Below are 12,482 nucleotides of genomic sequence, written 5' to 3'. Positions count from 1 at the left end.
TGACCCTGTGACGTGACCTCTGCTTCTCTAACGTGCGGCTGTGACGCAGGACGCTGCAGACACACACGCGGGACGTTCAGACGGTGAGTTTGTGTGATTGATGATCACGTTTTTTTAACAGTCTGCTGCTGATGGACTGGACTCACAGTGACGCCCAGCTGGTTTAACTCCTCGCTGTGCGGTGGTTGGTGTTGTTATGGATGTTTGGTTTACCTGTAGCTGAAGCTGTTTTAGCTGCTGTTGCTGAGGGACAGAGCTGCAGAACTTTCTCCCTTTTTAGCATTTCGAGTTTGTTCAGTCTCCTGTTGTTGAGCTGCTGGGAGCTTTGACTGAAGTTATCCTGGATTTAACTCTTTGCACCACAAGGAGCAGTTTCAGGGCTTTTGTTGTTGTTGTTCTTTTAACATTTTCCTCTCTGTGTCCTTGTATTTCACTGCAATATATAAAATCTATATAAATAAAAAAGTCCTGCAACTCTAGAATGACAGAAAGCAGAGTGGAAGTGAATAAAATGGAACACACACACACACACACACACACACACACACATACATATATAAACACTTTGCCAAGTGCCCATGAATGTCACAAGTGTTAAAAGGACAAAATTACCATGAAAAAGACGTAAAATTGCCACAAATGCCAATCAAAGTTAAAAAAACAAACCAAAAAATCTTATATCAAAGAAGACACAACGAGACCAAAAAAACACAAAAAATACCAGCCCCCCCACAAAATTTTATATGACCAAAAACAGTTTCCTTCACATATTTTCAGTATTGTCATGTTTCCAGCCTCTCCTGTCCTCTCCTCTCTGCTCTGTGTAAACAGCCTCTCCTGTCCTCTCCTCTCTGCTCTGTGTAAACAGCCTCTCCTGTCCTCTCCTCTCTGCTCTGTCTAAACAGCCTCTCCTGTCCTCTCCTCTCTGCTCTGTGTAAACAGCCTCTCCGCTCTGTGTAAACAGATTTCAGTGAATATTTGTCACGTGACCGTTGGTCTCAGCAGAATCAATCATGTCTTCACAGTGTCTCTGAGGAGCAGAATAAAATTTTTAATGCATGTCTTTTGGTTGCAGCTACAAAATTCTCGAATGCATGATTACAGTAATTGCGACTTTAATTCTTTGTTTTTCTTAGTAAGGTTTAAATGCAGCACTTTTCCTTGTAGTGGAGTCATTTCACAGTGTGGTCAGTGTAGTAAAGATGTGTGTGTGAACAGTTGGTGCAGAATGTAGACCGTCGTGCTGTGATGCCGGGCCGTGGGATTACTGAGAGCACCATCAGTGTCATGACAGGTCTGACTCTTTACCCATGATCCTCCTCTGTACCCTCGGACCCGGCTCTCATATTTCTGCCCACTCAGCTCGCCACGTGAGGAGTAATTACAGCTGCTGTCTGCACGCCGCGGCCAGTAATCCTGCAGGGACAAATCCCACCAACCACCAACCCCCCTCACCCACCCGGAGCAGCGAGCATCCCGCTGGGTCGACTCCAGACAGATGTTGGACCTCACAGCTGGATTGTAGACATGTCAGAGTTTGATCAGGATCGTTCCACTGCACAGTGACTGATGCACTCGGTGCTATTCGTTTAATTAACAGAGAGAAGACAGTTTAGGATACAGCTGCTGCAAGCAAATGCATGAACGATGCTGCTTCTTGAGCAGCCTGGCACCTCCTCTACATGTATAAATATATACACACTGGCCACTTTATTAGGTACACCCAACTGCTTGTTAACACAAATATTTAGTCAGCCAATCATGGCAGCAGCTGAATGCATTTAGACATGTAGACATGATGAAGACGAGCTGCTGAAGGTCAAAGCGAGCATCAGAATGGGGAAGGAAAGTGATTTAAGTGACTTTGAACGTGGCATGATTGTTGTTCTGCTGATCTAACAACATCTGTAGGGTTTACAGAGGAAATATCCAGATGTTTGATGCTTGTTGATGACAGAGGTCAGACGAGAACGGAGACTGGTTCAGCCAGAACTCAGAGAACCACTGTTACAACCAAAGTAGGCAGCAGAATCAGTCAATCCATCAAACTTTATTTGTTATTTGTTATTCTTTTCCATTAAAATCTTGCACTGTAAAAAAACAACAACTGAGGAAACGTTATTGTAATATAAGATTTATTTAGTTTCACAATTATTTTTATTTAGTAGGCCAATTTTCTTATTTTCAATTGACTTAAATAATATTAGTGATTTGGGAAATGTACTGACCTTTGATAATTTAGCCTAACGATTGTTTATTTAATTTGGAATTAGTTTATTTTGTTGTGGAATTACTTTTGGTCTTCTGGGTAAAAGGTGATGTGAAGGTGGTTTTTGAATCGTGAACTGGTCCTCATTTCTTTTTACCCACGACTCGAAAGTAAATGGAAGTAAATTCCTAAGTGAGACGATAAATTAGTTAATGTTCGGCAAAACCTGCGTTACACCATCTCAGATCTCATCCATTTACAGTGAGGAAACGCTATCTAAAATAGAATACAATACATAGTTAAATAGATCAAATATTGATTCAATTAAATTAATAATTAGTAAAAATATTTACTAAGTAAATAAATGTATTAAAAAAGAATGAATAATAATAATTATAAAATTCTTCTTCTTCTTCTTCTTCTTTTTATTATTATATTATTATTATAAAACCTAATTAAAAACTATACTAAAAATAAACAAATAAATAGCTATAGCTGAACGTCCAACAACAGGAGCAAATGAAGACGTGAGCAAAAGTTTTGCTGCTGATTATCTAATTTGAAATTAAAACAAGATTTCTAATTGCTGACCACTGATTGAGAATGAATATATAAAACCTGAAAACAAAATAAAAACACCCAGTTATTTGTATTTTTCTCGCGACAGAAAGGATGAATAAAAATTTAATTTGATAAATAAAAAAAAATAAAATGTGACATAAATAAATGTAATGTATTTTTAAAAAATCTATATTAAAATAAATGAGAGGAAAATAAAACAAATTTTAAAAAGTTGCAAAATTTTTTGCAAATTGCAAAAAATTATTTAAATACATTTTAAAAATAAATAAAAGAAACAAAACATTTAAGCAAAACTTAAATAGGTAAGTAAATACATAATAATATAAAAAATAAAAAGCAAATTCAAAACAGAAATATCAAATTATAAATGCAGACATTTATTTTTAACATTATTTTTGGTACGTTTATTGGCCTATAAATGTATTTATTGAGTTATTTATTTATTTATTTTGGCAGTTTAATTCTTCCATATTTTTGTTTTGAATACAATATCACTATTTTTTTTTTTTTTTTTTTTTTGTCTTAATTTAAAAATATTTTACTAACTACTACTACTAACTAACTTTCCGGGCAAAATGACATCAAAATGACCAAAATCATCAGTCAACAATGTATAAAAATAAATATAATATTTGATTTAAAAATAAATAATAAAGACAGATGAGTCAGCACCTTCCTGATTCTAATGAATTATTTTCTGGCTACGGTAATGCTGACTCAGTTTATTTTGGGCCACAGAGCAGAACCAGACAGGCTGATCGCCGTCAGAGAGACTTTATCTGTGACCTCGCTGTCAGCGAGTTAACATGCTTGTTTTTCTTGATTACTCAGACAGAAAAGTGTTCAGCAATAATCCATCTGCCCAGTTATTCCATCTGATGAAAGCAGAGGATTGACCTTGATTGATTATTAAATTAAAAGAAAAACTGTGTTGCTGAATCAAATCCATTTCAGGAGCAACCGAACGGTCATCAATATAATGTTTTCAATTAAAAGGTATCCAGAGCAAATTCAGATTTTATTAAAAACTCTCCATGTGCCCCAAATTTACATTGAATATGTATATATTTATTTATTAGACCAGCTGTCATAAAAAACGAGAAAACATAAATCATTTAGAAATCTTTCAAAAGCTTGTTGAAACTAAAATGCTTTTGTTATTTATTTTGCAAATAACAAACTGAAGTCACCTTTTCACAGCCAGATTCGAGCCAAAGTCAGAATGGAACAAGCAGAAAATTCAACCACTAAAACTCATTTTTCATTTTTCACTATAATTTGACTCTTAATCCAGAAATAATGATGTGCTTTACTATTTTACAGGGTTTTTTTTTGTAAAACAGTAAACATTTTTGTAAAACAGTAAATTTAAAAACTCATGTATATCAATAATAATTATATATTAGCATTAAAAAATATCATTTAGGTTAAAGAGCTTCGACATACTGCTGTATTAACCATGACAGGAACATAAAGCTGAGGCACAAACTGCTGCTCTAATACATTTGCTAAGTGCTGTATATGTTAGCATTTTTAGAGTATTTTAATTGTTTTTATCAAGTCTCTTCTGGCCTATTAAGTCTGACAGTCGACAAACTCAACTCAACTCATCCTCAGCAGCAGCAGCAGTCGTCTGACGGCTTCTTTAAATCCTTTGATTGAAGTCATGTTGAGGATTTAGACCAGAGTGAGTTTAAGAATCTGCTGATTTATAAAATCTGTGTGCAGTAACAGACTTCATCAGGTCTTTAACGGAGGCTTTAAACACGATTCTCTCATCTGATCCTGGTGTCAGACACTAAATACTGTTCAAATAAAGCTATACAAATTATTTTAAATAAATATACCATAATGCCTTTGCCATTGTATGATAATTTACTGTTACATATTGGATCTATGTGTCTGCAAAAGTTATTTGTTGACAGTGGAAACAGTCGTTTAAAGTGTAAATGATATTAAAAAATGCCTTTGAATTCCTTCATACAGTTTTACTGTAAATGAATAAATAAATGACTAAGATGTATTTACCATGCCATATACCAAAAACATTTTTAGGAAATGTATAATTAATTAATAAATAAAATGTGACAGAGATAAATGTAATGTCAAATTTTTTTTAAAATAATAATGAAATAAATATGAGGAAAATATAAGAAAAATAAATTAATATATTAAGATCTGAATTAATTTAATTGAAATCACATTTTACAAAAAAGTTAAATTTAATAAATAAAACATGCAAAAATGAATGTTAAAAGCAAATTTTAAATAGGAAAGTAAAGAAAAAATGAAATACATTTCTAAAAGGTAAAATTTTTTAAAAACATTTATTTTTAACCTGTACCTCTAACCTTTGGAACATTTAATGAACTATAAACATATTTATTGTGGCATTTATTTATTTTGGGATCTTCATTCCTCAGTGTTTTTTATTTTATTTATTTATTTTATATACAGTATTACTTTTTTTTCTAATATTGTGGGGGGTTTTGTCTTAATTTGAAATAATTTACTCACTTTTCAAAGCAACATGACACTGAAATGGCCAAAATCATTTGTCATAAAACAATGTATGAACAAGAATATAAAATATGATTAAAAAAATATATATAATAGAGAGAAGTGAGACAGCACCTTCCTGATTCTAACGAATCAATCTGAGTGATTAAAAGCCAGTCAGCTCGTCAGAAATCACCTTCCATAACAATGTGCAGATAATCTCTTGTCTAATCCTCCTATAGATTTTTAATCAAAAATCCTTTTCAGGTATTTTTCTCTCTCATGCAATATTTCAGCGAGGATTAATGTATGCAGGCTGCACGCCACCAGCTCACACACACAGACGCACACGCACACACACACACACACGCGCGCATACACGCACACATGCACACACACACCATTTAATTTTTTTCTTTTATACCTCTCATTTTTTGAAATAATATAAGTAATATTACATATATTATCCAATTTTAATAATGAATTTAAATGTATTTTTACTTTTACCAACTTTTAAAAAAATAATATTGTTTGCATTTATTTCTTTGGGATTTTATTATTTTATTGTTCTTGCTCCTTGTGTTTTATTTATTTATTTATTTATTTATTTATTTCACAGGGTCAATGCAAAGTTTCTTAGCTGTAGTCAAGTCAAACTTTATTTCTGTAGCACGTTGAAAACAACCTCAGGTGACCAAAGGGCTGTACAAATATAAATAAAGCAGTATATAATAAAAATAATAAATAAATAATAAAATAAATAAATAAAATAGCTGTACTAGTTAGCTGAACCATCAAATACCAGCCAGAAATTATTTTTTTTAAATCTACATTTTAAGTATTTATTAGACCTTAGGCTTTTATTATTTTATTGTTATTGCTCCTTGTGTTTTTATTTATTTACATATTTATTTGTTTGTTTATTTAATAATAAAACATCATAAATAAAACAGTCAATCAATAAAATCAATAAAACATTTTTAAAAATTAATTAATTAATTAATTAATTCAAAAGCTGTAGTGGTAAGTTGAACCATCAAATACCGGCCAGAAAATTCTCATTTTTAAATTTTAAGTATTCATTAGACAAAATGTCAGACATTCATGGTGATTATCTCAACATCATCATCCCTTGAAATGTCATCACCAAAATGTAATATTTCTCAGTCTAATTAAATAATTACATTTTTATTTAGAAATGTAGTAGGCATAATTAAAAATTAAATTACTCTAAGCTGCATGTTGTTTTTAAAGGCCGTAAATAAGTAGTTTATTATTGTTGTTATTTACCAGAATTTTGCACACAAAATAACAGAAAAGTTGAGAAAAAAAAATTATGTTTTGTTAGAAATTAACAATTAATAACAGTTAATACAAGTGCAGCTGAAACAAAGAGTTGACAGAAAATTAACTATTTTGATGGTTGAAGGCATTTTTTATGTCAAAAAATGTTATAGTTCGAGCTTCTCAAATGTGATGATTTGCTGTTTTACCTTTTTAATAATTTAATAACTTTTTAATAATTAAAATAGCATTAATTTATTAGTAATAACTTTCAGGTTTGTGCAAAATAAAACGCTGCCATGGTTTCACCCTCTGAGTGAGCCTGCAGAGAGTCAAACAGGGAAGGCACACACAAACACACACACACACACACACACACACACACACACACACACACGTAACAGCTGTGTAATTCTACAATCGGTGTGTTTTTTTCTCCATTGTGTTCCACGTGCCTGAGGTTTGATCCCCCGCCTTTTTCTGTCACCAAGCTTTACTGGCACACAAACTGGACCCACGCACACACACACACACGCACTCCATGATATAGGGCAGCTGCACGGCTCTAAATCTCATCATTGGCCTGAATCCTGTTGCTCTGCTGCATGTGTCGCCATGTGAGCAGCTTCTTAACTGGTGCTCCTCCCATCAGGTCCCCATCAGCCCCCCTGGTCCAACAACCCTCCCCTCCTCTGCTCTCTGCTCTGTTTACTCCACTGAACTAACAACTGGATGCTTTAGTTGATCAGCATCTATTTACTCTACAAACACACTTTCCTCCGTCCACTGTCACCTCTGTCACCTCCGTCACCTCCGTCGGTCACCTGAGCACCATGCGAGTACTTCTGGAGAGCAGCTGGATGAGGTTCGGACCAGCAGGCAGAGGCTCGTACGACTGGGTGACAGGTCCACCTCCAACACAGGAGAAGCAGGTATGTAAATCTGAACATATATTCTCCTCCTCATGCTTTAAAATTTACCCCAAAGTATGTGGATTTAAAATAACAGGGAAAAATTCAGTGTTTCTGCTTGTTTCCGGGGTTTTACTGAGGCTAAATAACTCTCCAGATGAATCTTAGTGCATGCTTTGCACTAAATTATTTTATTTTATTCTAAATGTTTAAAATGTGTCATAGTGGAATGTAACTAATTACATTTATATATTTATAAGTACTGCATTTAAGTACAATTTTGAGGTACTTTATTTGACTATTTCTATTTTATGTAACTTTATCCTTCTACTCCACCACATGTAGCTGTCAGCTTTAGTTACTTTTCAGGTCGAGATTTAACATAAAAAACATTATTACATTAAAATGATTAAACCTCATAACAGTATATTAAGTAGTTAAAATGAGCCTTACCTTAAGAAAATTAAAATGCTGCTTGCATAAATGCATCAATACAAATAATCTTATATTATGTTTAGAATATATAAAAACATTCTGCATAAGAGTACTATTACTTTTGATACTTGAAGTACATTTTGATGCTTTTGTACTTTTTTTTTTTTTTTTTTAGTTTTGAATTTCACAGTGTGGTATTAGTACTGAAGTAGGGGATCTGAATACTTTTTCCACCACTGGAAATGTTCCCTCGTACTTTCAATATTATCCATCTATTTGTTTCTACTTTACTTCTGAAGAATTATACATTTAAATCCCCCTCACATATTGAGAACTCCGCTGGGAAAAAGGTCTCCTTCACGTGTTTCTGCTTGTTTCTCGGCTTTATTGACACTACACGATGCTGATTTCATAATCTTTGTGATCTGTATTGTTTGTGTGTGTTTTCCTTTTTAAATTATGTCCCACCTGCATGTTGAAAAAAGTTTTTGCAAAAACTAAATACATTTGCTCAAAAAAGTGTTCATACTTTACTGGACTTTTTCCATTTTCCAGGATGTTTTTCACTGCAGCTTTCATTGTTAAGATTGAAACTGTCTCTAAATTAAAAAAGACCAAATATATGAACATTTTATGCTCTGATCTGAGGTAGATGATCCTGCAGAAGATGCATTTATTAATTAATTATTAAGAATAAGTACCTACAAATATCTTGGTTTATGACTTGAAAATGGACTTATAATGTGCATAATGCAGGGCTCAGCATGCAGTAATGGTTGCCAGTTGTGGGAACAATTTTGAGAAATTGGCCTTTTATTAAAATGAATGAGCTGTGCAGTTTAAAAAGAACTAAACTGTCCATGTAAAAGCCCAATAATAAAGGACACGAGTTGAGAATTCCTATAAACTCTGTGTGCAGCATATCATTGGCATGCTTTTGCATTGGAACTGTGTCAAATTGCATTGTCCCTACTGTCCCAAATTAAATAAAAAAAAAATGAAATAAATGACATGCATTGAACAGAGATGTATAGTCCCAGTAAATGTGTGTAAATTTCATGCACATAGACAGGTGTGAAGGTCTTAATGTAATGCTTTGTTGATGAGGCCAGTTGCAGATGAAAAATCCTTCTAAAATGCCTCTAATCAGCAAACGATAAAAGTGCTTAATGAAAAGCCAGAAGTAGTAGGTTGGAGAACTGGAAACTTCCTCCTCAGAGCCCTTAAAGCCTCACATGAAGTGTCAGACTTTGATGACAGCAAACACTTTGTGCTGAGGACAGCCGAGTGACACTCAAACAGATTGAGAATTAAAACTGTCCAGGAGTCTGCAGGGTGCTGGGTCATCCAGGCAGCATTAACTAATTGCTAGAAAAACTGAGACTGGGTGAATTTGGGACGCTGTGAGCAGACCTCAGCAGCAGCAGCACGGCCACATGTCGTCCTGTCACAGCTGGATCCTCGTCTGGATCAAACACAGATTTACAGCTGTTCATTCACACAGAGGATCACTCTGAAAACCATTAAAAAGATTTGGTAGAAAGGTTCAATCTGGACTGAATGATTGAGCTGTTTTTTCACAGAATCTAGTTTTTAACCCTCTGAACCCTAACAAGATGTTTTAGGGTGTTTTTTATGCTCGTTTTATTCACTGTGTCCTTGTATTTTACTGCAATATATAAAATCTATATAAATCAATAAGTCCTGCAGCTCAATGGAATCAGCACAATCGGAACAACTCAAACATGTCTTAGTGCAGAATAACACAGTTAGAATGACAGATATCAGGAAAAAAAGAAAATTGAAGTGAATGAAATGGAATCAATACATAAACTATTACTACTATAAATATTTTTTTACAACACAAATGTTGTAAAAAAAAAAAAAAAGAAAAAAGACAGAATTACCAAAAACTCACAAAAATAAAAATATAAAAATATAAAATATAAAAATATTAAAAAAAAGATACAAAATGACAAAAAAAATACACAAAATTACCAACAAAAGACCAAAAGACGTAAAATGACCAAAACAAGATGTAAAATGACCAAAAAAGACAATAAAAGAACAAAATAACAAAAAAGATATATCATAAACACTATATATATATATATATATATATAAAATATATACCTATGTATATCCTCCTCTCTGCTCTGTGTAAACAGCCTCTCCTGTCCTCTCCTCTCTGCTCTGTGTAAACAGCCTCTCCTGTCCTCTCCTCTCTGCTCTGTGTAAACAGATTTTCAGTAAATATTTCTCACGTGACCGTTGGTCTCAGCAGAATCAATCATGTCTTCACAGTGTCTTTGAGGAGCAGAATTTAATGTTTTTAACAGGATCTGGTTAGTGCAAACGCTTTATTTTAAATGACACATGTAGAATAAAGAGATTCTGATGGGCAGTTTTGGTGCCTAAACGTAACTAAACTGCGACAGCTAAGAGAGCGTATCGTGTGGTGGGCGTGTCCTGTAGTTCTGTGAACCTGCAGAATGATCCTCACCTGCATCCTCCACACCTTCTACAATGGTCTGCAAACAGTTTTTGCCCTTATTGCGAAAAAAAGAAATAAAATAAAATATTTCTACGAGGCTGTTTATACAGCTTGCACAAGGCACTTTGCTGTGTACATATTGTTCATAGTATTTACTGGTCGTTTTGAATGGAGTGTTTTTGATCATTTTGATAATCACCCCAGCGTCTCAGATCACCCTTAGCAACGTTAGGTGGTCCCTCAGTAGAGCACCAAGAATCAGCTGGAAAGGAGTGAAAGCTAACAGAGGAGAAATCAAAGCTGTGTATACTTCAATTAACATAAAACGCCCTCATGAAGTTCAACCTACAGGCCTTTATAAAACTTAATTGAGAGTTTTATAGTGCTGTTCCGAGGGTTAATTGGACTCTTCCTTGTTGATCTCCAGGGCCACAACTGGAATGAGTTGGTCGAGGATGGGAAGATGGAGCTGGTGCTCTACGTGGTCGTCCCCGTGGCCTCTGTCCTCCTGCTGGCTCTCCTCGCCGGTCTGGTTTACCGCCGGTGTTCCCGCAGCAAACTGAGCCTGGCCAACATCATCGCTCTGGACCTGGAGGACGCAGAAGGCAGTGCCGAGTTCCTCTCCTCGCTGACCCGGAACGCAGAGCGCCACACCAGCACCAGCTCCGATGGCTCGGACGGAGTCTTCGTCATGGTTTACCTGCCTCCGCCCTACGAGGAGACGCTCACTAAGATCACCCGCGCTGCCAGCCTCTCCAGCTCCAAGGATGTGGAGTCAATAAAGATTGAAGACCTGGAGGCCAAGCTGTGTCCGGAGCTCAAGGCCAGCGGTAGATTTGTGTGAAGAGGCGTGAACGCTGCTGTAAAAAGACATTATGACTCCAATATTTGGTGTTTTTATAACTCTGTTGTCTGTGAACTCACTGTATGTAATAATGTCTCATCTCTGCAGCTCTACACAGCTTTTTAGCCTCTTTTAGCTCATAGTTTTGGTTTTACAACACATTTACTGTCTGGTTCAATCCAACTGCTCTCATTACAACCCAGTCATCGGAATAATTGTTGACATTTCTGCAAACCACAGATACGTTGAATCTAAATTGCACCATCCATTGGCGGGATGTTTCCAGCCTCTCCTAACCTCTCCTCTTGGCTCTGTGTAAACAGATTTTCAGTGAATATTGGTTGCACCTCAGCAGAACCAATGATGTCTTCACAGTGTCTCTGAGGAGCAGAATTTAATGTTTTTAACAGGATCTGGTTAGTGCAAACGCTTTATTTTAAATGACACATGGAGAAAAGAGAGATTCTGACACAAATATCAACATTTTAAGCTTCATTTTGGTCACTTTCATAAGTTATGATCTGATCAAAGACCATCGGAACGTTGTAATTCAGACAATAATGCCAGTTTTTATATTTTCTTTTGACAGTTAGCTGTGTATTTTGAGTGACCATTTATAGAAAACATATTTTTCTAACCTGTGGCTGAATATTAACATTTTAAGGAAGTCTTGAAGAAAATATGGAAGAAATATCAACATTTTAAGCTTTGTTTTAGTCTCACAGAGTTCATTCTGACTCTAAAGACTTTCAGAAAGTTCAAATTCCGTTGAAAATGCCTGTTTTTACAGTTTCTTTCTACAATAAATAGTGTTATTTTTGGCAATTACTTCAAGAAAATGTGTTTTTAATCCCAGTTCTGGGTCACCTCGGATGGAAGACCAACTTGACCAACCAAATGTTACAGATTAACTGTGGTTTGCAGAATTGTCCAAAGCTAACATCTTTGCTGGCGACTGGTCCACTCATTAACCTTGTTTCCAGTTGCTGTAACAAACCGTACACAACCTGCTCAACACCAAACAGCCGACAGACACAGTTAGAGACCAGCTGGTGAAGACGGGCATTTTTCTCTGGAGTTGGAGACCAAACAAGATCTGTATGTTGGACAGAAACACGACTCCCAGTCCGGATGATAACGTCACTCTGATCTGCTGGATGTGTCTGTGTGTTTGCTTGTTTTGCCCTTTACTGTCCAAACATCAATAAATGCACTTTGAAAGAA

General features: G+C 35.2%; 1 protein-coding gene across 1 annotated transcript; it reads left to right on the top strand.

Moving 5' to 3' along the window:
* Positions 1-12,482, top strand: LOC131969639 (small integral membrane protein 28-like). Its single transcript, XM_059330742.1, has 3 exons — positions 1-83; positions 7,227-7,506; positions 10,842-12,482. The coding sequence occupies exons 2-3, from the start codon at positions 7,408-7,410 to the stop codon at positions 11,256-11,258; spliced, it is 516 nt and encodes a 171-aa protein (XP_059186725.1). The 5' UTR covers positions 1-83; positions 7,227-7,407; the 3' UTR covers positions 11,259-12,482.

The sequence above is a fragment of the Centropristis striata genome, chromosome 1 (assembly GCF_030273125.1).
Source record: "Centropristis striata isolate RG_2023a ecotype Rhode Island chromosome 1, C.striata_1.0, whole genome shotgun sequence".
Taxonomy (NCBI): Eukaryota; Metazoa; Chordata; class Actinopteri; order Perciformes; family Serranidae; genus Centropristis; species Centropristis striata.
This window is presented reverse-complemented; position numbering and strand designations above follow the sequence as displayed.